Here is a 27,997-nt window from a genome sequence, read left to right on the forward strand (position 1 = left end):
TAAAAAAAATTAATTTTAAAATTAATATTCTTTTCTACAGACAGCTAGTTCTATGACCTAAATATTTAGGCTAGGTATGAAGTATGAAGACTTCTGATCTTAGGGGCGTGATTCACTTCCTGACTTTAAGTATCTAGTACCAGTTTAGATGCTCTTGCATATGTTGGATGTTCTAGATATCTCTGATATCTGTGACACATCTTCCAACACTTTGTGGGTATCTCATAAACATTGCTATATTCCTAGATTTTCCTAATAAATGTTGCTATATTCCTAGATTTAGGCAACTGGATTATTTTCAGAGCTTGAATTTTTTGAGGTTTTTAGGTTTGTACATGTGTTTTAGCTTCTAAACTCTCAGAGTGAAGTGAAGATTTAATTTTTTAGATCACAAATTGATACCTAGTGGCATTAGAGCTTTTCTAGTGTCTTACTTGGCTTTCACCTCCTCTGTGGAAGGGCACAGATGTTATGTGCCATGTCTGCTTCTGTTGATGTCTCAACCATCAAATGTCTCAATAGACCATCTCAAATGCCTTCAGAAACGTTTATTTATGTGAATCAAACTTATCAGAAACATATGTGTCTCATATACTGGGATTTTAAATGCATTACAAACATGGATATATTACAAACATGGATGTCTGAATATTAGGCTGACCCTCACACATATTGTTTCACACCTTATTTTCAGCAGTGATTCCTGGCTCATCTACTGACCACTCATTTTTAAATCCAGTAAGAAACTTCTATTAAGACTTGTTATTCTTCCTTTGCTTAATTTTTGAGATTTTTTCCCACAGTACCTTTGCCACTGACAAAATACTGTACCTTCTAGAAGTCCATCCCAGCTTTATTCTTTCTCTGGCTCTTTGTAAACATTTTCATTTAGATACCAATATTTAGATATTTTCATCCTGAGCTGAATCTTTCAAAATAATTCTCATGCAATTATACAGATTACTTAATTATTTTCAACAATATCTGAAAAGAAAACTTCTAATGCCCTTGTGGTGATTTCATCTCACTCATGACAGACTTTCTTTTGCTTCTGAGAGGACATCAGAATTGTTCCACCCATCTCAGTGAAAATGGAAATTTTCCCATAGCGGAGCTAAGAGAAATAATGTTCCAACTTCTGTCTGTTTGAAAAGTATCCTTGAAGGAGAGTCTTTCTTAGACATATAATCCTAGATAAAATTGATTAAATTCTTATTCTGACAGTCATCATGGTCAGAATTTCTTCTAAATTCCATAATCCTAGTGTCCTGGGTTGACAGTGCTCTCTATCCCATAATCCCATATCGTGGACACCCTTGTTATGTCTAAGAGAGGTGTTCCGTCTCCTTTAGGGGGGGGCGGGCACTGGCCTGCTGGCTGGCTCCACTTTGGCTTTTGGCTTCCCTGCTTCTAGTCGCTTCTAGTCGCTCGCTGTATCGCAAATTTTTCTGCTAGTTTCTTGCCCTTTCGTTCTTTTGTTTTTTCTTCCTTTCTTTCTGCCGCCTCTGTGCTCTGTTTGTTTTTTTTTCCTTTTCCTCTTCCCCCCCCCCCCCCCCCCCCTTTTAAGATTTAGGACCGGCACCCGGAGCTGATCTGGCTGGAGGAGTCCGAGGAGGATCGCCGGGGCTTGTAAAAGACGCTGCGCGCCCCTCCCCTCACAGTAACCTGAGCTTTTTCTGTTCTTTTTTTTTTTCCCTTGTGTCGGGGGGTGTTTATTCATTTGTTAATAAACCGGTTTTTTCCACTTTGTGTTCAAGAGATTCCTTCCCAAACCCAGGGTTGGGGGGAGGGGTGGTAGAGGTTTTGTTATTAGGGGATTCCTTGGAGGGTTTCCCCTAATTCAACCCAAACCAGAACATATTTTGGTGCGTTGGCCCGGGAAACCCGAGTCAAAGAAAGTGGAAAAAACCTTAATAATAATACTGGTGATTCTAATTGTTTGGTGGGTGTATCAGGATGCTTTTTTCTGGACTCGTAATGGCAGTCGGGGTGAAAGCCTGTCAATATTTCTGGTCTCTAGGGTTTTTTGAGGTTTTATTACCTCTGTGGTGTCTAGGGTTATTTCCTTACCCGGAGATAGCTTTAGCATTTCTTCTTATACGTAACTTATGTTGCCGTGGGGCACTAACCAGAATATTGACCGGGCTCGGATTGTTTGTGATTGTTTACAAGAAGGTTGTAAATATGTTTGATGATTCGTTGTTATGGTTGGGCACTCAGTTTGTTAGGGGAGAAGCAGGGGAAGAGGTTTTTCAGCCTCTGTTTTCCCTCTTCTCCTTTGAATTGTTTATATCTTTATTAGGAAATGTTCAGTTTCCCCTGAGTGTCAAAGAGACCATCTTTCTGACATTTAATTTAATAAGCATTCTCTATATTGTCTGCAGTTTATATAAATTGAAAGCTGAGATTTCCAAAGGGGCTAATGAGACTTCTGAGTTACCAGCAAACCCAAGTAGGAGAAATCTTGAGTGGAGTGGGAAATGGGAAGATATGGGCCAAATTTTAAAGGAATTTTCTGACCCTATAGCCTGGGACTTTCCATCTGAACAAATTCAGAACCCAGCCGAGGTGGCTAAGTATTTGAAAGAGAGGTGCCAGGGTAATACCAAGGAGAAAAGGATTATTACAGTGAGCTGGGCCCTGGCATATGTTTATCGCACTCTCTTAGATACTGAAGGGCAGCAGACAGAAAACAGGGAACAGGGAGATAAGCTAGTTACTATCCCAATTACTCAGGCTGCAGCTAGTATCCCAGGCTCCAGGCCAGTAGTCGAATCAGACAGCAGGGCTCAACCGAGGGCTGTTGCTGCTAATAGAAGAGGCGGAAAGTGTACAACTAAGACCGATCGCAAGGTGGAGGATGATGATGATAATCCAGGAGAAGGACCTTCACAAAAATCAGAAACTACATCGAGGGGTGTAGATTCTGGAGCCAATATTGATTCATTTTCCCTAAAGGACCTTCGAGGCCTGAGGAAAGATTACAGACGACAACCTGATGAATCTATAATAAGTTGGTTAGTCCGCCTTTGGGATGCTGCAGGGGAGGCTACAGTTCTGGATGGCACTGAAGCGAGGCATTTGGGATCTCTGTCGCTAGACCCTGTTATTGATCAGGGCATGATGAGGGAGGCTAGCCCTCACAGCCTCTGGGAACGGATTCTGGACGGTGTAGCACAAAGATACCTGTGTGCAGATGACCTTTATTTGCAGCAGACACAGTGGAGGACCATAGAACAGGGGATCCAACGTCTGAGAGAGATGGCAGTAGCAGAGCTTATCTTTTCAGATGACATAACAACTAGGAATCCAGACCTGGTAGCATGTACACCTGTAATGTGGAGGAAACTTGTGCGACTTGGGCCATCTGAATACGCCTCTGCCCTAGCAATAATGAAGCGAGAGGAGACAGATGAGACTGTGCTCGATATGGCAAAAAAGCTTCGAGCATATGCTGATGCTGTACATGGCCCAACTCATGCCAGAATTGCAGCTGTGGAAACACGACTGCAGAAATTAGAGGACAAAATAGAGGAGAATCATAGGAAACTCAGGGAAGAGATTAAGGAGGACTTCCTCCAAATCTCGGCTGTGCAAATTAGAGGCCCTGGTATCCAACGCAGGCGCTCCTTTGATGGGGAGAGAAGGTACACCCCACGAGCTGAGTTGTGGTTCTTCTTGCGTGAATCTGGAGAGAACATGAGGAGATGGGATGGAAAGCCCACTGCTGCTCTGGCACAACGGGTACGTAATTTGAAGGAAGGTAGGATTCAAAGAGGAAGTCTCACTAAACAGAGAGCAGCTCCAGTTATTCGCAGCCAGGATGTCAAGTATGATGTCGATGATGACATGTCCGATCCCCTTGAAGGAACCTCTAAGACATATACCCCAGGGAAGAAGGATAACCATGCTTAGAGGGGCCCTGCCTCTAGCCAGGTAGAGGTTAGGGAAAATCGTGTGTTTTGGACTGTGTGGGTTCGTTGGCCTGGCACATTGAAGCCACAAGACTATAAGGCTTTGGTTGACACTGGCTCGCAGTGTACCTTGATCCCCTCGAGATGTGTAGGGGCAGAATCGATTTCTATTGCTGGTGTGACTGGGGGATCACAGGACTATACATTGGTGGAGGCAGATGTGAGCCTGACTAAGAATGAGTGGAAGAAACACCCTATTGCGACCGGCCCAGAGGCCCCATGCATCTTGGGCATAGATTACCTCCGGAGTGGGTATTTTAAAGACCCGAAAGGGTTCAGGTGGGCCTTTGGAGTAGCGACTGTGATGGCAGAAAGTATTCGACAGTTGAACACCTTGCCTGGACTGTCCGAGAACCCAATCACCGTAGGACTTATGAAGGGAGAAGAACAAGTAGTACCAATTGCCACTTCAATAGTGCATCGGCGGCAATATAGAACCACTCGAGATGCTGTGATCCCCATCCATAAGATGATTCGAGAGCTGGAGAGCCAAGGGGTGGTCAGCAAAACCCACTCACCCTTTAACAGCCCAATCTGGCCGGTGCGGAAATCTGATGGAGAATGGAGATTGACTGTGGATTATCGTGCCTTGAATGAAGTGACCCCACCTCTGAGTGCAGCCGTACCAGACATGCTGGAACTGCAGTATGAGCTGGAGTCCAAGGCAGCGAAGTGGTACGCCACTATCGATATTGCAAATGCATTCTTCTCTATTCCTCTGGCAGCCGAATGCCGGCCTCAGTTCGCCTTCACATGGAGGGGAGTGCAGTACACCTGGAACAGACTGCCCCAGGGGTGGAAACACAGCCCCACCATCTGCCATGGGCTGATCCAGGCCACACTAGAAAAGGATAAGGCCCCAGAACATCTACAATATATTGATGATATCATTGTGTGGGGAGACACAGCAACAGAAGTGTTCGAAAAGGGAGAGAAAATCATCCAAATTCTCCTGGAAGCCGGCTTTGCTGTTAAGAAGAGTAAAGTTAAGGGACCTGCTCGAGAGATCCAGTTCCTAGGAGTGAAGTGGCAAGATGGACGGCGTCAGATTCCTACGGACGTTATTAACAAAATTACAGCTATGTCCCCTCCAACGGATAAGAAGGAAACACAAGCTTTCTTAGGTGCCATAGGTTTCTGGAGGATGCACATTCCGGAATACAGTCAGATTGTGAGGCCCCTTCATCTGGTTACCCGCAAGAAGAACGATTTCTATTGGGGTCCTGAGCAGCAGCAAGCTTTCACCCAGATCAAGCAGGAGATTGCTCATGCTGTAGCCCTCGGCCCAGTCAGAACGGGACCAGATGTGAAGAATGTGCTCTACTCTGCAGCTGGGAGTCATGGTCTGTCCTGGAGCCTTTGGCAAAAGGTACCTGGTGAGACCCGAGGCCGACCACTGGGATTTTGGAGTCGGAGCTACAGGGGGTCTGAAGATAACTACACCCCAACGGAAAAGGAAATCTTGGCCGCCTATGAGGGAATCCAAGCTGCTTCAGAGGTGATCGGTACAGAAGCACCACTGCTCCTGGCACCCCGACTACCAGTGCTAGGGTGGATGTTTAGAGGAAAGGTTCCCTCCACCCACCATGCCACCAGTGCTACCTGGAGCAAGTGGATTGCCCTCATTACACAACGTGCCCGAGTTGGGAAACTGAATCGCCCTGGAATTTTGGAAGTAATCACGAACTGGCCTGAAGGTGAAAGTTTCAGCGTCGCCGATGAAGAACAAGAACCAGTGACTCGGGTTGAGGAAGCTCCGCCATACAACCAGCTGCCGGCAGAGGAAGCACGTTATGCTTTATTCACCGATGGTTCCTGCCGCGTCATAGGGATGAGTCGGAGGTGGAAAGCAGCTGTCTGGAGCCCCACACGACTGGTCGCAGAGGCCACTGAAGGAGAGGGTGGATCCAGTCAATTTGCTGAACTCAAAGCCATTCAACTGGCCCTAGATATTGCAGAAAGAGAGAAATGGCCAAGGCTCTATCTGTATACTGATTCTTGGATGGTAGCCAACGCTCTGTGGGGATGGCTGAAGAAATGGAAAGAGGCCAACTGGCAGCGTAGAGGAAAACCCATTTGGGCTGCTGAAGAGTGGAAAGATATTGCTGCCCGGTTAGAGAAACTACCGGTGAAGATTCGCCATGTAGATGCCCATGTCCCCAGAAGTAAAGCTAATGAGGAACAGCAAAACAATCAGCGGGTAGATCAAGCTGCAAAAATAGGAGAGTTGAAGATAGACCTAGACTGGGAGCACAAGGGAGAGTTGTTCCTAGCACGATGGGCCCATGATGCCTCAGGTCACCAAGGTAGGGATGCCACCTATAAGTGGGCACGAGACCGAGGGGTGGATCTAACCATGGACAGCATTTCTCAGGTTATCCATGACTGTGAGACGTGCGCTGCCATTAAACAAGCCAAGCGGATGAAGCCCCTCTGGTATGGAGGGCGGTGGTCTAAGTACAAGTATGGGGAGGCCTGGCAGATTGATTACATCACACTGCCTCAAACCCGCCAAGGCAAGCGCCATGTGCTGACCATGGTAGAAGCCACCACGGGATGGTTGGAAACCTACCCTGTGTCTCATGCTACAGCCCGCAATACTATTCTGGGCCTTGAAAAGCAGGTCCTTTGGAGGCACGGTACTCCCGAGAGAATTGAGTCAGACAACGGGACTCATTTTAAAAATAATCTTATTAAAACCTGGGCGAGGGAACATGGCATTGAATGGGTGTACCATATCCCCTACCATGCACCAGCTGCAGGTAAAGTGGAGAGGTACAATGGGTTGTTAAAAACCACCCTGAAAGCATTGGGTGGGGGGTCCTTAAAAAACTGGGAACAGCATTTAGCGAAGGCCACCTGGCTAGTTAACACCCGAGGTTCTACCAACCGAGCGGGTCCTGCTCAGTCCCAGCTCCTTAATATAGTAGATGGAGATAAAGCTCCAGTGGCCCATGTTAGAGGTTTGTTGGGAAAGACAGTATGGATCAACCCTTCCTCGAGTACAGACAAACCCATCCGTGGAATTGTCTCTGCTCAAGGACCAGGTTATACGTGGTGGATAATGCAGAAAGATGGAACAACACGATGTGTACCTCAGGGAGATCTGAATGTGGGGTGAAACAGAAGGAAACGTGTAAGTGTCAAAGGTTTGAGCAAGTAAGATGAATGGAAATGTGTAAGTGTCAAGGGTCTGAGTAAGTGAGATGGGAGTTTTTTATTGTGTGTCCACGATATGGGATAAGGGGTGGAATGTCCTGGGTTGACAGTGCTCTCTATCCCATAATCCCATATCGTGGACACCCTTGTTATGTCTAAGAGAGGTGTTCCGTCTCCTTTAGGGGGGGGCGGGCACTGGCCTGCTGGCTGGCTCCACTTTGGCTTTTGGCTTCCCTGCTTCTAGTCGCTTCTAGTCGCTCGCTGTATCGCAAATTTTTCTGCTAGTTTCTTGCCCTTTCGTTCTTTTGTTTTTTCTTCCTTTCTTTCTGCCGCCTCTGTGCTCTGTTTGTTTTTTTTTCCTTTTCCTCTTCCCCCCCCCCCCCCCCCCCCCCCCCCCTTTAAGATTTAGGACCGGCACCCGGAGCTGATCTGGCTGGAGGAGTCCGAGGAGGATCGCCGGGGCTTGTAAAAGACGCTGCGCGCCCCTCCCCTCACAGTAACCTGAGCTTTTTCTGTTCTTTTTTTTTTCCCTTGTGTCGGGGGGTGTTTATTCATTTGTTAATAAACCGGTTTTTTCCACTTTGTGTTCAAGAGATTCCTTCCCAAACCCAGGGTTGGGGGGAGGGGTGGTAGAGGTTTTGTTATTAGGGGATTCCTTGGAGGGTTTCCCCTAATTCAACCCAAACCAGAACACCTAGCTATAATAAATTATATATTTGAGCTGAAGGAATCCCAATCACCCACTTGGCAGCAACTACCACCTGTCATCTCCTTTAGTAAAGCATTTGCTTCTTGTAGTGTCATTAATGTCTCCCCTGCTGTGTTAAGAATCTAATTCAATTTTGTGACCTAGTTTGGTTCTGCTGCACTTAAAGGAAGTGCTGTGTCACAGCCCATGGTAGTGTTTTATTGTACCTATTCAGAAAAAAATGTCTTTTAATAATAGGTGTCATATCTTCTGTAAGTATAAAAATATTTTTTTATGGCTGGTTATTCCTATTTAACTTTATTCTCCTAAGTCTGTGACTGTGTTGCAGGAGATGTATGAGACAGGAAATAAATTTGGATTGTTTGCTAGACCTTACTTCTGCAAGGCTACAAAGTCTGCACAGATGGATGCCAAATGTAATCTGGATTTTTATATCTCAGAAATAACATCTTTCCAACCTTTCCAAGGTTCTTTCCTCTCTCCAGGGAATGACAAAGTTCTGAATATCTCTAGGAAAACCTCAAATATGATCCAAACAGTGTGAGCTGCTCCAATGTAGATTTTTACCTTTTGTCAAATAAATACAATCTGCAACAAACCTGGCAGTTTATTTCATGTTATGACAACTACTGGTAATGCGAGCTCTGCTGCAACTGAGGACTCCTCAAACAATGTCCTCTCAACTTTCATCATAAAAATGGATTTTAGTAGGACAGAATGACTTTATAAACATTATTTCTCTAGTGCACATCCCTGTTTTAAATCCCAGTTTGTCAGAGGACTTCTCATCCCCAGTTATTTCCTTCAGCTAAAGATCAGTGATCAGCAGTGACCAGTTCAGTGCAGGTGAATGACCTTGTCCTTTCCAAAAACTCAACTCTGAAGGTTCCTTAACAGCTGTGAATTTCAACAAGAAGATTGAGAACTTTAGTCAGGCTGTCACACAAATTATTCTGGATTTCTGTTTTCTGAGACACCAAATCTTAGAGAAAAGAATGAAAGGGGATCTTGCACTGGCCATGATTAGAATAATCTAGTTGAGCCTTTTGGATTAAAACAAAAACAAAATCAAAAACAAAAAAAACCAAACCAAACCAAACCAAAACAAAACAAAAAAACAAAAAACAACAAAACAAAACAAAACAAAACAAAAACAAAACAAAACAAAAAAAAAAAAAACACAAAAAAAACCAAAAACAAAAACAAAAACAAACAACAGGGGGAAATGAGCATTTTAGCACTGTGTTATAAATTCATTTTATAGGTCTGTTCTCTGATCGTTCTATCAGCTAAGATTTGCTTAGCTTTTCATTAAAATATGAGCATGACAAAGAGAAATAATTATTATTACACCTTTAAGGCCAAGGATATCAGTTTCATACCCGAATAAAAGTTTTACAGAATCTATTAATAAAAGTAATAATATCATAAGAGTTTGAGGTAACATTATGATATATTTTTATTCATTTATCCTTCCCTAAAAAGAAAATTATGCAAATCCTGTTGTGCTGAGAGGGAATACTGAGGTACAGTGCATTGTGATGTGGTCAATCTGCCCACTCCCAGTCTGTTCCCAGTCAGGTTCCTTGTCATCTGGTAGTTCTAATGAAAACAAAAGTAGTCCCATTCCTGGTTTTAGGCAGTTCAATATTAGTTAGATCTTGATAGGCTTAATAGGGCGAAAGACCTCAATAATTTGTATTAACTATGTGACCATTTTTCACATTAAGACATGATTATTTATTATTAATCAGTAATTTGTAGTTAAATAGCCAATAGTTTATTCAAGCTGATGGTCGGTGTTCTTTTTGTCTGTTGTTTTTATCATTCACTGGAAAGACAGATTGATTCTTTTCCCTTGCCCCCTGTTAATGTTTCTATACTTCATGATGACATTATAAATTCTAGTTAAATATCTTCAGAAAGAAAAAAAATCTTGAAATATCGTGCTGGGTTTGATGAAATGTCCTTTGTCTTCAAGCACTTGATATTGTTGCAAATTTTTTTTGTTTTATATTGTTTCAGCAAGTTAAAGTTTCTCTATAATGCGTATTTGAAAAGGCATATTTATCTCATGCTGGATATAGTTTTTGTATTGCAATTTGTATTGTGATATCTGTATTGTAATTATTATATCTCCGTGTTCCCTTGTTATTTTATCTTCTGCTGTCTTTCTAACCACAGAGGCAGATCCTGCTGTCCTATGAGGTGTCAGTGGATGCCATCAATGATCCTGTCCGAAGACAGAGGTTAATGAGTGCAGCCACAATTCTCACAGATAATTCAAGTAAGTAATTCTTTCCTCTTTCTCCTGTGGTAATTCAACCTGAGAGATCAAACTGTCACAAGCAGCATTATTTTAAAATAATAATAATTTCCACTAGGGCAAATTATGCTGTCAAATGTAAATTTCAGTAAAATAAATATTCTCATGTAATTTGCAATTGCCAAGGGTAAATTTTGCCTGACCTTTATTAGTCTGATTAGTTTGTGCAGAATGAGCTAATTTTTTTTTCAGTGATGCCATTCTGCCCATGTGAGATTGACTGTTCAGCCTTTTCAATGAATGATTGTTTTTTTCTTCATTCTGTGACATTCTACAAAGGATTATTCATATGTCACTCTCTGTCTGCCAGAGTCAAAACTGAATTGTCCTACATTTTGGAAAAATTTCCCTCAAAAGTATCTAATTTGGAATTGTTGTCCATTCTGGAGAGCAGTCAAAGAGAAGATGAAATTGGTAATTTTGAATCCTTTTGTTGATCTCCTAATCATGGTTTGCATTATCTTGAATACCTTATTCCTGGCTATGGAGTACCCTGGCATGAAACGTGATTACCAGAAACTGATTTCTCTAAGTGACCAGGTAAGTCAGGTCTATGTTAGAGTGAAAATGGAGTTACAACCCTGTATTTATCCCATAAGCAGAAAGACTTTTTCAGTGACTTTTTTTTCTGAATTTCGTTTTTGTCTTTCTAGGTCTTCACCCTGGTTTTTACCATAGAAATGATCTTGAAAATTATTGCCCTAGATCCTTACTACTATTTCCAAGAAAAATGGAATGTTTTTGATAGCCTGGTTGTTTTGATTGGCCTAGCGAGCTTTGGAACAAATCTGTCACCTTTCAGGCTGGTAATTATTTATTTTTTAAAAAATATATTTTTTTTTCAAAGTACATGTGTTGTTTAGTGAAATACCCTCATATTATTTTACTGATGAATGTGTTAAATCTGGTTTTTTTATTGGTAAGTAGTGAGACAACATGAGCTTTTAATTGGAGTGATTTTAATTGCACCAAAAAAATTAAAAGACCCTCTTTGGGGAAAATATAGTGATACTACTGCAATACAGACATCATGGTAAACAGGGGGTCTAGCTTTCATGTGTGCTGTGTTATCTAGGCTGTTTTTAACTTTTTTTTTTTCCTTTGTGTTTTATTTACAGCTCAGAATCTTCAAATTGGCTAAGTCTTGGCCAGCCTTAAATACTCTTATGAAAATAATTCTAAACTCATTTGGTGCCCTGAGTAACCTCACCCTGGTTTTGGCGATCACTGTATTTATTTTTGCTGTGGTAGGAATGCAGCTTTTGGGCGGTGATTATGTCTCAGGATCCTGTAAAATAAGCTCCAGTGGCAAACCACGCTGGCATATGATAGATTTTAGTCATTCAATCCTGATTATATTCCGAATATTATGTGGAGAATGGATTGAAACTATGTGGGAATGCATGGAAGTGGCTGGAAAAAGGAAATGTCTCACCATTTTCTTGCTTGTCCTGGTCCTAGGAAACCTGGTGGTGAGTTTCAAGTCAATTTTCACTCCCTACTGAATGCATGCAGTTATTTTTTTCTTTTGAGGCAAACTTTACTGTTTGAAAAGTATTCACTTTATTCTCTTTTCTGGGTGTCACTTGATATATGGTTTTGTTCTGTCTCCTTTTTTCTCTTTTCCCCTTTCTTTCTCTTTATCACACAAGACATAGAAGCAAAATAAAATTGTTCCTTCTAACCAGAGTATAGAAGTGCAGAGCTTATCATGATTTGGTGTCAGATGTCTTCATCTTTTGTGTTGATGGGACCAGATAACCAAACTGTTGAGTGCTTTTAATGCTTAACAAGTTTCCTTTATGTTATCAAAAGTTTACAGAACCCAGATTTTTAGGTTTATACTAGATCTAATGTAAATTTACTGGCAGACAAAATCTTTTGCATCTGCTTGGTTTGTTGGTCTATACCAGATCCTTTTTGATGGCGATGTAATTTTAATTACATTACATTAATTTAAATTAATTAAATTAATTAAATTAATGTAATTTTAATTACATTATCTTTGTCTATTATGCCTCCTCATAAACTGTGGACACCAAAGCATGTGAAAATATATGAGAGTGAAACTCTCACTTCCCTCCTTTGTTCTGCTGCCATTCCTTGCTGAAGGAGCCATATCATGCTACAACAATATTCCAGCATAATAATGATAATAAATAATTTCATTTTGGTGGTTAATGAAAGTGAGTTTGAGGCTCTCTGAATTGTCTTTCCTGCTAGCAATAGTGTCTCCAACTTACTTTGTTTTAAGGTGCTCAACCTGTTCATTGCTTTGCTGCTGAGTTCGTTCAACACTGACAGCCCAGAGGGACAAGAGGAGCCTAGAGAAGGGACTAAATACCAGATTGCCATTGCACAGATCCACAAGAGCATGAAGGCTGTGAAAGACAGAGTTTGGGATCACTGCTGCAAAAGAATGAGAGGAAGCCTCAGAAGAACAGACAAAAAGAAGACTTTGGCAGAAGTTTCTGGTAAAGGCATAGAGGTTAATTATGCCATGACAGATGTCAGGAAATACATAGACAACAGCTGCTTTGACATAGAGCGTTGCCATATGGAGGAGAGTTCCTCACTAGCAAAGAAATATGAAGACATTTTGAGCAGCCACAGTACCTGCATTCCCATTACAGCAGCAGAGCCTTACACCGATGAAGGTGATGATGGGCACATTTTGCACACAGCTGTACAATACAGAAAACAGGTAAGGAATATTGATATTTGAAAAATTATTGTGACCTGTGTCTGTAAATACAATCTCAAAGATTAAACCACAAATATCATCCTTTCTATAACTTCTGCAACTTTTTACTTTCTTTGTTCTTCGAGTACAGGGGCTACCAAGTAGTCTTGGTTATTCAATGATCTATTGAATATTCACTTTTTCATTGTTCTCCTCAATGACAACCAAAATTTTGCTTTTGACTGTTTTGTTTCCATTTATAACTGTCAATTGATAAACAAAGTTTGATCAAGATAGACATTCTTTTTTTTTTGTCTCCTTTTCCTTATACCTGGATTTTTTTGGCAGGCAGGCCTCTTGTGTTGATGTTGCTTCTCAGTTGCATGGAATCCAAAGGGAATATAAACAAAAGCTACACACACCTTAAAAAATAAATTCTTATTGTTTCGGGGTTTTTTTGTTTCTTAATCACCTGTTCACTTCCATGGTACTTTTGACTCCCCTTTATACCTCTTGGTTTTGTTGTGTTGGGCAAGATAAAGCTCAAGTCTTTCTGCATGTGAGTGAGACATTTTTACTGCCATGACAGCTGTACAGAGGCATTTAGGGATATTGGAGATATTTCAAGTGTCTGTCACAGCCACACAGGACTGTCAAATATGGCACAGGAGTATAGGAACTCTTTTCACAGCATCACAGAATTGTTAGGGTTGGAAGGATCTCTTTTTGGATGGATTAGAAAGTGGACAGTGTCTAGGTGGACTGCCAGGATCCATTTTGTGTGGTTTTGGTCATATTAGTAAGCATTATCAGTTGTAATATCATTGGATAAATTCTCAAAGAAGCAAAAATTGCTGATCACCTTAGAATCATTTGTGGCTGTTTCAAATATCTTTCCCATAAGTATTTGATGTCAGAAATTCATTCCCTGATGCAGTAGTATCCGGCATTTCTTGGAATTTGTAGTGTCAGAAGGGCTGAGGACTGATTCTGATCGCTTAGATCTTCTGCCTATAACTGGAAGCACAATTCTTTTACAAGCCTTTTAGGAAAGCCATTTAATTATTTATAAAAATAAAAACCTGCTAGTGAAAGATTCCCTGCCCATGACAGAGGGGCTGAAGCTACATGATCTTTAAGGTCCCTTCCAACCCAAATACCCAAATCATTCTGTGATTATAAGTCTAAGCTTCATGGATGTTTTATGTTCTGTTAAATAATTTTGTCTTTCAAGAATGACTGTCAGGGAAAAAAAAATAAATCATTAAAAAAAACCCCTGAAAATAAACTGTTTTGCATCATTCCATGCAGAGAGACAGATTAAGACACAGAGAACAGTGGCAAAGTTCAAACAGCTTCAATCAGAGTTCTGGGACTTCTGAAACTGTAAATGTTTTCACAGTGACACCCTCAAAGAAAGAGCAACTAGAGGTAATTATAACTTCTGTCATTTTGTGGAATATGCTATGCCTTCCCCTCTTCAAGCCTTTTGAGACATGATTTTTATCTCTAAAAATGGATTGGCCTGAAGAAATCAGAGTTTTCTCTAATATTGTAGCCAACATATTCTTTTCTAAACATTTCCCTTCCTACAAGTCCACTGCAGATAACTAAAAGAAACCAAGAAACTTGTTAAAATAAAGTTATGGAAACAAAAATAAGGATTGGCTTTTTCTGTTCTATTATTTATAACTTATTTTGGTAGCTCAGCAACATTAAGATAATTTAAAGACTACAAATTTCTTTTGGGGAGGGAGAGGAGATGATAATTTTCATTTAATACAGTTTGTTAACTATATTAATGAGAAGCAAATAAATTCTTTTCTTCCTCCTTCTCCTCTGCAGAAATGTCGTGCTGTTCGTAGCTTTTCTGAAGCCAGCACTGTGGATCCAGTTGTTCTTCTGGAGATGTTCTCCCAGAGTGAAAACTCACAGCTGCCTAAGGACTGCTTTGTAGAAAGTAGGAATCTTTTTGTTTTGTTTTGTTTTGCACTAATACCAAATGAACCAGTGCTCAAAAATATCCATTTGGAGCATGTCCAGATTAGCAGGAACTGTTTCCCTGCTCATCCCAGTGTGGATATCTGCCTTTGATCTCCTGAACTTCTCCTTAGACTCTGTTGACTCTCATATTTCAATCCTGCTGCCTTTACAGATTAATGAAGGGTGTTTCTGGTGCAGGGCAGTGAACAGAGTCCACATGTAATGTCTCTGCAGTGCAATAAAGTGAAATAATCAGTAAGGATAATAATTTACTGACCTGATAGTAAGGTAATACCTCTTTTCAAAATAAAAAAGGAAAAATGCAGAAAATAAACACATTTGTAGAAAGGAGTAAAGGTTTCTTTTGTTCCCACAAGCCTTTCTGCAGGACACGAAAAGATGCCTGTTATTCCACGTATGTGTTGCTTTATGGAAAGAGCTTATTTTGGCATAAAAATTTTGTCTTTTCTTTAGTTCAATAGCATCACCTCATAGATAAAAGAGAACATTCTTTTCTATGTAAAAGCCCCTTTTTAGGTGTTTTATGCTTTTTAAATCCATATCTCAACATTTTTCATTGAACCAATATGCTGTTCTCTCTCTTTTCAGGTTGCGTTGAGTGTTTCCCATGTTGTGTAGTGGATATCACAAAGTTTCCAGGCAAAACGTGGTGGAACTTAAGAAAAACCTGCTACAGAATCGTTAACCACAGCGGGTTTGAGTATTTTATGGTTTTTATGATTGTACTGAGCAGTGCAGCACTGGTAAATGTAATTTAATTTCTCCACTTTTGAATTAATTGTTGTCAGTAAAGGAATAGTATTGAATTGATTTCTTCTACTATGATGTTCTTTTCCCCAGGCAGAGACAAGAGTGTAATAAATGTAACCCTTAGAAGTTATAATGCTTTCCTCCACTTGCATAAGATATTTAAATAGATGGATTTAAACATATGGAATCATAGTTCTTCAGTGAACATAGCTCTTTACACTTTTGTGTTAATTATAAGGCTAAACCAGAGTCTGAAATTACTTAGAAAAGCTTAAAAAAAATAATATAGCACTTCTAAATTTGTAAAGCAAACTATCTACTCAGTAAAAATGTAGATTGAAAGTCATCCAAACATTGTGATCAGAAGCTAAAAATGAAGGTGGCTGTAAATCGATAGGTGAGATGATGTTTCATTGCTACTCTGATCATGTCCATTTCTCCTGAAGAATAAGGGAAGAATTATTTTATTTAAAAGTATATTTGCTGTCTACTAAAAGTAACTTGTTAAATAAAATATTATATAATGCAGAAGGAACCTAACCAAATAGTCCGAAGGTGATCTATGTGGTCGATGTCAGAATTTCCAACTAAAGTCAGTTCTGTGTACGTTACATTCAGGTTGTTCCTTGAACCCTGTCTGGTTTAAAGTTCTGACAAAACTTCCAGGGGAACTCCCTGGAATTCCAGTGAGGGCTCCTCTGTATTCATGGGGAACCAAACTGAAGTAAGGAAGGAAACTGAGCTGTTCTTAACGTCCCCTTGAACAAAAAGTGTGTTGGTAGCCCGGTGCAAAATAACAAAACAGTAACAATTTCTTGTCTTCAAAGATGTTTTGCAGTGTTGAGAACTTTCCCATTTCTAAGATACACTTGTCCTCTTGCAAAAAGGGACTTGCCGATTTTTTGCTTGTTTATAAAGTTTACTGATACAAAATTTTCTGAATGAATATGGATGAGCCCCAGAGCACCACACATGTCTATGGCTTGTGTGAAATTAAATGAGTGTCCGTGGTAATGTGAAATCAAATGAGGTGGTGATCATGGAAAGAATGCTCAGAAAAGCAGGGGAGAAGTGGATGAAAGGAAAATTACAGACATTGCCAAAGGCTCGGTGAGGAAATAATGAAAGATGTTGAAAGGAATTGGGAATAGATTGGCAATGTAAAAAAATTAAAATAAATTAGAAAGCCAGCAAATACTTTAAACATGAGCAAACATTGATGTGAATGACAGGAATCAGTGAAGCATTTTCCTAAAACCTTGAGGTCGAGGTGAAAAAATGTGCAAATTGAGGAATGAGGAGTTCCAGATGAGGCGTTTGTCACATTTTTCCATGTCTATATTACAACTATACAGGATGACTCAAGATGATGCATTTGGGAAGTCAGAGCCCGACAGACACTGATTAATGTATTCAATTCAGGCTTTTTTGTGAAGAATTATAGACTGACCCCTTCAAAATTATCAACTACCTTGGGAAGCCAAAATTTTTTAGCCACAATTGACCATCATCAGACATTTTTTAAAGTGTGAACATAAAAACCTGAAAGGATGGGATTTCTCAATCAATATGAAAATGAGATTGTACTTATTTTAAAATTTAGGTTTTTACTTTTAAGTATAAAAATAAGTGGTGGTTGTCCCTAATTTGATATGAAATGGTTATAATAGGCTAAACTGTGTATTCTTGTGCAATTCAAAAATAGTCTTCCATAAAACTATTGACCTGTTTTAAAACTGAATTCTGAAATTCCAGACATTTGAAGATATTCACCTGGAGAAGAGGCAAAAAGTGAAAGCTATCTTAGATTATGCTGATAAGATATTTACCTACACCTTTTTTACGGAGATGCTTCTGAAATGGGTGGCTTTTGGTTTGCACAGTTATTTCACAAATTCTTGGTGTTTGCTTGACTTCATCATTGTGTGTGTAAGTATTATACTCATCTTGTCATGCATTTTAATTTTTGATATTTTATATCTAGAGAACTACCTGCAAATTCAGATTGTGAATTAATACAAATGCTAAAGGCAGTTTCCAAAAGCTGAAAAACCTTCAATCCAAAAGAGGCTTTAGGACTTTAAGTGGAAATTGTCAGCAATAATCAAGAAGTTGCTGAAGAAAATTTTATTAGGTATCACCATTACTGAGGACCATGATGGCTCTAAAAACATTTTCAATTGTAGAGAGAGAGTTCAATTAGTGATCAGAAATAAAATTTAAATGAAATTATTAAGACAGTAGAAAATGTGAAGCTACTGACAGTTCTGGACTAAATGATCTTAAAGGCTCCTTCCAACCCAAACCAAATTTGTGATTTTGGCATTTAGAAACAGAAAAAAAGAGAGAGAGTTCCTTCCTTGAAGGAGAAGAATTTTAGATGGCAAAGACAGTTGAAAAGCATGGTTGGAAAAATCATTTACCAGGGAATTAAAGATAGGGAAGTACCTTTTGCTTTGCACAGCCCTGAAGAGAAATGCTGGAATCACTAAGAGTGAGATAAACACAGTGTTCAATACATACATACTTGCTCTGAATGTAGAAAATATTAAATATTATAATCTTGCAGTATAAAAATGAAACATTTTTCTTGTCAACACCACACTGGGACTGTTCTGAAGTTAAATATTCTAAAATAAGGATGTCTAAACTGCTGACTTGTAACATCAGAGAAGCTTTTGATAGGCTCAGGATAGTCAGCATTGAAAATTGTGAAGTCTTAGGAAATTTCAACAGAAAGATCCAGTATTATGACTATTTATAAAGAATTCTTGAGCAGTTGCAGTTTTGTAATGTAAATAGCAGTCCAAAATAGAGGATAAGCATGGAAATATCCAATGGCTGAACAATGAGGCAACAAATTCAAATAGGAAGGAAGAGACAAATAGTGAACAGTGAAAGAACCTAATTATTGAAATGATTTTTAATGTATTAATTTCTCTCTTAGAAATATCTAAAATGAACCAGATATCTTAAAAAAAGAAAAAGTTGTTTTCCCTTCCCTATCCTCACTGATGATAACAAATTCCTGTGTCCACTTTTGAGAATAACTCTGTAGAAAATGGGAGTATTTTATTTGAATAAATCTTTCTGGTCTGGTAGTGTATGGAAGTATCATAGTAACCAATTTGATTGTTATACTAGTATTAAACAATATTACGTGAACTGTTTTTAAAAAAAATCAAATTAGAATTAATTCCTTTTTTTTCATATGTTAGAAAAGAATGAAGTAAAATTATACTGTGATAGCTTTGAATGTGTATTTTCTTAATTTTGACTTAGTGGCGAAATATACTGTAACATTCATCTTAAGATTGTCTACTAATATAAATAAAATAAAGTTTTGTATGGCATTTAATGATCCCAGTTCCAATTCAATGAATACAGCTGTCCTTTGTTTCCTGGGGACGAATTTCTTTTTCTGAAGATTCATCACCTTGTTCCTCTGGGACCGGCCTGAAATCCCTCAGGACTTTTAGAGCACTGAGACCTCTACGAGCTTTGTCAAGATTTGAAGGGATAAAGGTAAAGATATTGAGGGTCTGGGGGTTTATATGGATGAGAATTTTCCATAGATATGGAAGAAGAAAAGAAATCAGTGGCTTTCTGGGTAAATTGATCTATTGAATGCAAATAATTAATTCTTCTCATCCATTTCATTCAGGTTGTTGTGAATGCACTCTTTGGAGCTATCCCCTCCATCTTCAACGTGCTGCTCGTCTGTGTTGTCTTTTGGCTCCTCTTTAATGTTCTAGGAGTAAAATGGCTTGGAAACAGATTTTGGAAATGCACACTCAAAAAAGAAAGTGTTAATCTCATTAATGACATCCGTGATTGCCAATACTACAATGGGACATGGACAAACAGTGCTGTAAATTTTGACAATGTTGGCATGGGATACTTGGCTCTTCTCCAAGTGGTGAGTTCTATAGAAACATGCTCATTTTTGTTTTCCTAAGGGGATGGGTTGAGCAGCCCAACCAAGGCACACCATTATGCTTCTGTTTATCTCACTGAAACTGCGGATTTTTTAGCTTCCATGAATATTTTTCTTATCTATGAGCTGCTCACTTCCTCCTAAAGAACACTTGGACATATGCAGCCTTTTGTTAAAATCAAGAACTCTTTCACAGCTTTTCAGTTTTGTTTTAAATTTCAATTCTGTTTTAATTTTGATTAACAAACTAAGCCTGAAATAGTCTGCCTGTTGGTGTATTTACAGTTATTTTTATTTTCTCCAGTTCAGAGTAGATAAGAAATAAAAACCTCATTGACCAATTTATTTAGAATTCTATGTCTTCTTTTGTTGTAAGAGTCCTGAAGTTTTGGGATGCTAATTTACTGAGCTCCCTAATTCCACAACAAAGGAGAGAAAGGCATTTTTAAAAAGTCTCTATTATCTCTGTATCTTTTCTTGCTCTGGATCCTACGAAAGGTTCTATGATTGATAAAAATTGCAGGATGGAACCGTCTGCTGTTTTTATCCTTTTAAGTTATATTCACTAGTTCAGCTGAAACTTTCAGTGTTCTTTTGTTTTTACAAAAATTTCAATTTCACAAGAGTTCGCATTAAAGCACATTTGACATAGATAATGGCTTTTATTCTGTTTTCTTTTTTAGCATATTTTTTTCTCTGTATTAAACTCCAGTGAATCATACTTCTAAGCATATCTTAGAATTGATGCCTATTTTTTATAGCACACTTCTCATTTTTTTCCACAACTATTAACACATTTATATTAGCAATAGCTATTTTTTTCATAGTTATAATAAATGATGCATTTTTTTTCAGGCAACTTTTAAAGGTTGGATGGATATTATGTATGCAGCAGTGGATTCACGTGAGGTGTGTCACTGAAATGAAATTTTAGTTCTTCTCCCTTTCCTTCTTCCCTTTTCTATCCATACAATTAATTTTTCAGCTTTGTTTGCAACATCAGGTCAAAATACAAGTGGATGGGTGCATTCAGCTACACAGTGAAACAATAATCCTTGGAGTACCAAGTACCTGAAACTTAGATAAAAGAAACTGGTCACAATAGAGTGATACCACCCAAAAAGAGGGCAAGATAATATAAAATTACATACAAGTCTGATTTGGAAACAGAGTGTGACTGTGCCTCTGAAGCATATTTTCTTCATTTTTAAAGATGTGCAGTAGAACTGAAACAGCCTACAGTTTTATCAGTTATTTGGGAAGATTTTCTTCCCTATGTTTAATATCCTCTATATTTCCTCCCCATTTGCACATCCTGTTTCTCACTCTCATACAGCAGAGTGTGTTTTAACTTTTCTATATTTAGTTGACTTTGCATTTTTTCTCAATCATTCCATCATTGTACTCTTGACTGTAGTTAAATAGGTGCTAAATAACAATATTGTTCCTTGTATGGCTGGTTTAAATTGCTTCTTGCCTGGGATAGCATCCCAAAGGATGGAATTCACCATTTGTTAGGTTTAATGTGAGCTGTTTTTGTAATCAAGGGCATTCACAGGGTCCTTTTTGATTGGAACTGTTTATTTATTACTAAAAACTTGGCTAGAGAAGGATTTGGCTTTGTTTTTTATTATCTTTACAAAGAGTAACAAGATAGAGCTTGTTCTGCTTGCACATCTAGATAAAGGTTTAAATGTGTAGAAATAATTTATCCCTCACGACAATAAAAAGATCTGCTATAATAAATTGGAAATGACAACGCTGAGATTATTTCATTTTTGCCAATATTATTTTTCTGATTTGACTTTTTTTTTTTTAACAGATCGATCAACAGCCCCAGTTTGAAGCACGCTTTCGCATGTATGCCTTCTTTGTGGTTTTCATTATTTTTGGATCTTTCTTCATGCTGAACCTTTTCATTGGAGTGGTCATCAGCAATTTTAACCAGCAAAGGAAAAAGATAAGTACTACATGAGCTAATCCATGGTTTCCTGTAATCCTAATTTGATTTGATTTAACGTATGCTGGTTCGACATCTAGAGGTGCAATATTTTGAAATAAGTATAGATAAATCTAAAATAATAACATTTCAAACCAAGTTTTGAAAGCAGGATTCTTCTCTTCTTCAAGGCTTTTACCTGTTAATTCTATTTTCCTGCTAAGTCCTGAATTTGTTCTAAGTAGAGGACGAGGAGGAAGGAGTGAGTAGCTTCAGAAATGAGAAGTCAAAACAGTTACCTAGACTTTGCTACAAGAGAGTGGAATTCTTTTCTTCACCTTTGAGGATTTGCTTTGGGCAGCAAAATAACCCTTTTGCTGAGAGTAAACATCTCACAAATGTGAGCAGGGTAATCAGTCATGGAAGAAACAGTCATGGAAGGAGTAACCTCTGCTTTCCTGGTAAAGAACCTTGAAAATGTCTTGTCAATCAGAACTTCTCCTAAAACTAGCTACAATTTAGAAAGTCATTTGTGTACAAAATAAATGTACAGATTTATTTAGTGTGGTTTAAAAAAAAATCTGCATTGGGATCCAAGCCATGACCCCAGGAGGAGGCTGTAGAACTTTAAAGGCTGCTTAAAGCCCATGAAGCAATGAACTGCTTCCACTTTTCTCCTCATAGTTCTTATATTCCTTGTTCTTGTTATTCAGTAAGAAATGGAAGGCAAAATTTTAGAATGGAAAATGCAGCAAAGAAAAGCAACAGCCATCCTTCCCTGGAATGTTTCATCTTCCTTGTGCCAAGGTTATTTATCTCTTGAGCTCTGTCCTGTCTCATTTGAGGGCTTAAAGTATTCAGAATACCGAGGGAAATTGTGTCAATTAATCCACTTGGAAATCTTACAACAAATAAGCATCTTGCTCATTGAAAAATTACCAGAAAAGCAGACCCCAACAGGAGGTTTACAATTTCAAGGTTCCCATTTGGAAGACAGAATCTCTACTGGAATCATTTATTATTTCCATAGTCTGATTTATACATCAACTGTTGAAGTATTACTGCCTTTGATAGAGTAAGATAGAAATAAAACTCACAAGATATTCTTCTGTTCTCTGAATTTGGACAGAGAAAGGATGTGTAGGGATGGAGGAACAGCAGTCCAACTTCACTGTAAGAATTTCCTTTTATAACGAAGTCCCAGTTACAATAATTCAAATAGATAAAAAGATTAAGTAGTTTATAAGCTTGAACATTTGCTAGAAGTTTATATGGATGTAACACTTTCTTTGTTTTCTTTTTTTATTTTTCATTTCTCTCTTTCCTTTCTTTTCTGCTTCTTTGGGCTTTTCATGGAGATTCCCTGTAGTGAAGTTAAGTGGAATTTTCAGAGACTTTGCTGGAGTGATTCCAATGGCATATCCCTCATTGAACATTGTTATGTGCTTGTTGCACAAAATGCTGATCACTCAATGCTTTTATGATGGGTGATTTCTGATTACTGGGTTCCAAGTGATTGCTCAGTAATACAGGTGGTGTGGATGGTAACAATGGTTCATTGCCAGGAACCCCCGATAGAATTTTGTCTCAAAATGCTTATTCATCACCCTCTATTTACTTGCTAATCCAGCAACGTACTTCTGTTTCCACCTCTCCCAAAAATATAAAATATTCTACTTCTTGATGAATCTTATGTAATTTTGAAAATAGGAAATAGATTTGCAAAACTTCAGAAAGGTTCTCACACTTGAAGGAACTGACTTGGGATCACTGCCTGGCCTTGACTTTCATGATCAACCCAGATCAGATCAATGATCAAGGGGAAAAGCAGAAATGGTGAAGACACATTTGGTCTCTGTGCTCTCTGAGGTCCCACTCGTGACAACTTGTAACTTACTGTTTTTAACATAATTTGTTGGTGTTTATTTCACTTCATCTGAACAACAATATTCTTTCTCTTTACTTAGGTGGAAAAGATCTATTTTTGACTGAGGAACAGAAAAAGTACTATAATGCCCTAAAGAAACTTGGATCCAAGAAACCCCAAAAACCCATCCCAAAACCATCGGTGAGACCACCTTAAAAAGAACATGATAGAGGATATAAAGATGATGATATTTAAACTCAGTAGCCAGGCATTGGGAAATAAACTTTGTATTAAAGCCCCTCATTTTCCTTAGTCAATGTATTATTTAGATTTTACTCTCTTTTGTTTAAAAATTCCATCCAATACAGTCGTCTTCGAGGGTATTAATTAAGGAGATTTGCTACCTATTTTCACCTTCTCAAATATACAAACTTTTTAAACCAGTTCATGTTAAATATTTGATATTCATAACATGATCTTGGTTATTTAAGTTGCATGATGTTGCTTCTACAACTAGATTGGATTATTGCAGGTGAGAATTAATAGAGAGCAGTACATGCCCCATGGCTGTTATTTGCTTTTAAATAATCTTATGCTTTATTTCATACATTTTCTTAAATTTAACTCCAGGCCTGGCTTTGCACAGTAACTACTCAGTTTTTCCTGCTTATGACATTTTAATTAGAATTGCTTATCCTAATATATCTGCTTCAATAAGTATTTCTATTAAAAGAGCAGTCATAATGTACTCTGAATATTTTCCTGCTATATATTTTTTTCTAAGCCAAGTTGCTTGCATGATGCCTGAAAATACTGAAAGTACTGGGAGTTTTCTTTGAGAGTCTAAAGAAATCACCTAAAAATGCTTCTAGTAGCTTGTTTTTAATTTAATTTATGTTATCTGAAATTCCTTTTCTAAGCAGAAATTACTGATTAATATTTGAATGCAGGCTGGGTCTCAGAAGTGGAATTTAAGTAGTTCTCATTCTCTCCACAGAATGCATTCCTAGGATTGCTGTTTGACATCGTATCTCACAAAGCTTTTGACATCATCACTGTGATTTTCATCTGTCTAAATATGATTGTTATGATGGCAGAAAACAATCAGAAAGGCACCAAGGAGGTTCTTAATAAAATCAACTATTTTTTTGTGGCTGTATTCACTGCAGAATGTGTCATTAAAATGCTGGCCTTAAGGCACTACTACTTTGGAAGTGGCTGGAACGTATTTGATTTCAGTGTTGTGGTTCTTTCAATAGTGAGTAAGTATGAATCATTAGATCAGGTAATGCCAATATTAAGCCAAAACCCAATCTGAAGTAACCACCTACATATATATGTTTGATTAAAAAATTCCAGATCCATTGTACTTTTTCAAACTATCTGCTAAGTGATTCCTTTTAAAAGGATGTATTTATTTTTTTCCTGCATATTTTTGCAGAGTACAAAAAGGTAAACGGCGTTTCCAAATTCTTTTTAAGTATCATTTTCATTGAGGTATTAACAAAATATTAATTTAATTCAGTAACATCTTTTTAAAGCTGTTGTACTTAACCTATTGTCTAATGTTTTATGCTTTCGATTTACATGTTGTCACATTAGCTGTTGTTTCCACAGTAAAAGAAAATTCAGGTTAAAAATACATTTGCATCAAAAATGGGGATTAATTAAATATTCTGGGACTTCCTCTTAAGAAGGCAGAGCTCAGTTGCAGACTTAGAAAGCTCAGGAAAATTTGGTTGCTCAACGACCTTCTAAACCTGGACCGCTATTTGTGACTGAAAATAATTATTTAAACTGGCTTATATAATTTATTGGCTCTTTAAATAAGACTAGATGCTGATCATTTACTCTGCAAAGGGTCATATACAGCTCTAGTTCCTCATCCAGTTTATTTTGTCTGTTCTTCCTGCTCAGGCTCAGGTCATATCATATAATAAAGGATAGGAAAGAAAAAAGTGCTCTGAGTTCTCTGCTTCTTGCCTAAGCATGGGAGCCTTCTGCCTTCTTGTACAACCCAGAAAAATTACGACTTCTTAACTCTTCTGTTTGTAATTATTTGCATTGCTACTGTGTCATTACTGTGACACTAGGGCATAGAATGAGGTGTTAGGGGGGATAAACGCTGAGAGACAATTTTCCTATATTTTCTTGCTTTTCTCTAATCTCATTTGAGTGCCAAGCATTAGTCAAAGTCTCACATTTAGGCTTAGCCCTGCAGAAGAAACAGCACTCAGAGAGTGGCTCAGAGACAGTCCCAGAGATTCCAGCACAGAACCTGAGTGGATTTAAAAGGATTTTTTAGGTACTTGAGCAATGAATGCATAAATTCACTCCCCAAATTAGGGAAACTTGGAAGAACCCAGCTTCCAAACTACACAGAGATCTTGATGCCTCTTTAATACTGAAAGATATTACAATTTTCTTTCTTTACCTAAGCTTTTACCTCAGCAGTTTAAGAATTGATGATGTTTATGCTGAGAGCAGTGGCATATGATCAGTGTTACTTCCGACACCTAAAGCACAGACTACAACAAAACAGACATTTGCTTGAATAACTTGATCTGACAACATTTCGTTTTCTTTTTCCTTTCAAAGGTCTTGGAGTTTCTGAAGTGTTTCAATCTTTCTTCTCCCCTACGGTTCTGAGAACTCTTCGTTTGGCGCGAATTGGCCGAATCCTGAGAATTATTCGCAGAGCCAAAGGAATCAGAACTCTTCTTTTTGCATTGCTGATGTCTCTCCCTGCACTGGTCAACATTGGCCTGTTGCTTTTCTTGATTATGTTCATTTATGCCATCGTGGGCATGGCAAACTTTGCCTGTCTCCGCTGGGAGGGTGGGATTGATAACATTTTCAACTTCCAAACATTTTGTGGCAGCATTCTCTGCCTCTTCCAAATCACCACATCAGCTGGCTGGGATGGTCTTCTGAGCCCTGTGCTAAAAGCACCTGATACATGTGCTCCCCAATTAAATGTAACAGGGACAGAGAAAAATAATTGCATAAATAAGGGCTTTGGTATTTTTTATTTCGTAAGCTATGTCGTTATATCATTTCTCATTGTTGTAAATATGTACATAGCTGTCATTTTAGAGAACTTCAGTGTTGCCACTGAGGAGAGCACAGATCCTCTTTGTGAGGATGACTTTGATATGTTTTATGAGACATGGGGAAGGTTTGACCCTCTGGCAACGCAGTTTATAGATTATTCTGCTCTTTCAGACTTTGCAGATGCACTGGCAGAGCCCTTGCGCATCCCAAAGCCCAACAAAATCCAGCTCATCTCCATGGACATCCCTATAGTTAGTGGAGATAAGATCCACTGCTTGGATATCTTGCTGGCTTTCACTAAAAGGGTCTTGGGAGAAGCTGGAGATTTGGAGAATCTCGAATTAAACATGGAAGAAAAGATTGCAGCTAACAATCCACCTAAAACTTGTTACAGCCCAATTTCTTCTACCCTTAGAAGAAAACAAGAGGAAGTGTCAGCTGCTGTTATTCAAAGGGCCTTCAGGAGGTATTTGAGACAACGTTCTATTGAAAGTGTGTCTTTATACAATTGTAAACATAACAGTGCTGTCTTTGAGCGAGAAATACAGGACAAGCAGAGTCTTCTTGAGTCACTGCTTAATGAAAATCATGGTAGGAGGACAGATAAATTACGTCCTGCTTCTTCCATATCCCTCCCTTTTTTTTATGGTGGCTTTGCTGAGACAGACAGCAATAAGCTTGACACATGAGGTTGCCCCTGGCTGCAGCATTTCCAATTAAACCAATGCCACTTATTTTCAGGTGGAGACCATATTTTGATCCCACAAATACTCTAAGTTAAAATAATAATGGCAGCCTTCAAGTATTGTAATTGTTCAGATTTGCAAATGCTCCTTAAAGCAACTAAGATTTGAACAACTGTGTCATAAATATTAGAGGAAAATCAAACCATGGAATTTTTTTCCTCATCTACTGGTGAGTTGATGAGGTTGTTTTGTGGCTGTAAAAGATCAGTTGTAAGCACTTATTTATAAACACACAAAGATCTAGAATAAGGTATATGTCTTTAGGGAGAACCAATTTTTCCAAACAGGCTTTATTGTAGCAAATTAAGTAAGCCCTGCACTTCTGTAAAAGAGCTCACTCAAGACACTTAAGTATAATCAGCCTTTAATTTTGATGTTTTTGAGACCATCCTCCTCCTCCTAATGTCTTTGAATGGATTTGTTTATGCCTAGGAATTTTTGAGGTGTCTTTACACAAACACTTAAAAGGATTTAACAGACCACCCACAGTTGCCTGTGCCTGAAAGTTGTACATAATTTGTTCTTTGTATCATTCAGTGTATGAAAATTGTCATAATCATAGTCAAAATCAAAGAATGTTGTGCAAGAGATATTGTTGCCAGAAAAGAATAATTGTACATAAAATTGCATCATTATACTTTATCTCTAGAAAGCACTTAGTAATCTGAAAAGAAGTTCATGGTGTATCTTGTAAGATAACATTTATTAAAGTTAGAGAAAGCACTTATTTCACTAATTCTGAAAAAAAAGAAGTATGAATTATGTGTAATAATATTTTACTGGGTTCTTTTTTTTCAGTTTGGAATATGACTGGTTTAGATTGGTAATAAAGACTTCAGGTACTTAACA

General features: G+C 38.4%; 2 protein-coding genes across 2 annotated transcripts in view; both read left to right on the top strand.

Annotated features, from left to right (window-relative positions):
- Positions 1-27,919, top strand: part of LOC310915584 (sodium channel protein type 5 subunit alpha-like) — a gene marked incomplete at its 5' end in the record, with an annotated part of 35,061 nt that extends 7,142 nt beyond the window's left edge. The window contains 16 exons of the mRNA XM_083872564.1: positions 10,027-10,129; positions 10,479-10,708; positions 10,822-10,974; positions 11,287-11,640; positions 12,423-12,872; positions 14,163-14,282; positions 14,697-14,811; positions 15,444-15,598; positions 17,361-17,534; positions 18,993-19,130; positions 19,270-19,524; positions 20,398-20,451; positions 21,365-21,506; positions 23,449-23,549; positions 24,346-24,610; positions 25,947-27,919. Coding sequence (XP_083728690.1) covers positions 10,027-10,129; positions 10,479-10,708; positions 10,822-10,974; positions 11,287-11,640; positions 12,423-12,872; positions 14,163-14,282; positions 14,697-14,811; positions 15,444-15,598; positions 17,361-17,534; positions 18,993-19,130; positions 19,270-19,524; positions 20,398-20,451; positions 21,365-21,506; positions 23,449-23,549; positions 24,346-24,610; positions 25,947-27,091 — 3,954 coding nt within the window. The 3' untranslated portion in view covers positions 27,092-27,919. The remainder of the gene's footprint in view (positions 1-10,026; positions 10,130-10,478; positions 10,709-10,821; positions 10,975-11,286; positions 11,641-12,422; positions 12,873-14,162; positions 14,283-14,696; positions 14,812-15,443; positions 15,599-17,360; positions 17,535-18,992; positions 19,131-19,269; positions 19,525-20,397; positions 20,452-21,364; positions 21,507-23,448; positions 23,550-24,345; positions 24,611-25,946) is intronic.
- Positions 1-27,997, top strand: part of LOC310916101 (sodium channel protein type 5 subunit alpha-like) — a 101,845-nt gene that overhangs the window by 16,269 nt on the left and 57,579 nt on the right. The gene's annotated exons all lie outside the window — the stretch shown is intronic.

The sequence above is a fragment of the Zosterops lateralis genome (genome assembly GCF_965231275.1).
Source record: "Zosterops lateralis genome assembly, chromosome: 1".
Lineage (NCBI taxonomy): Eukaryota > Metazoa > Chordata > Aves > Passeriformes > Zosteropidae > Zosterops > Zosterops lateralis.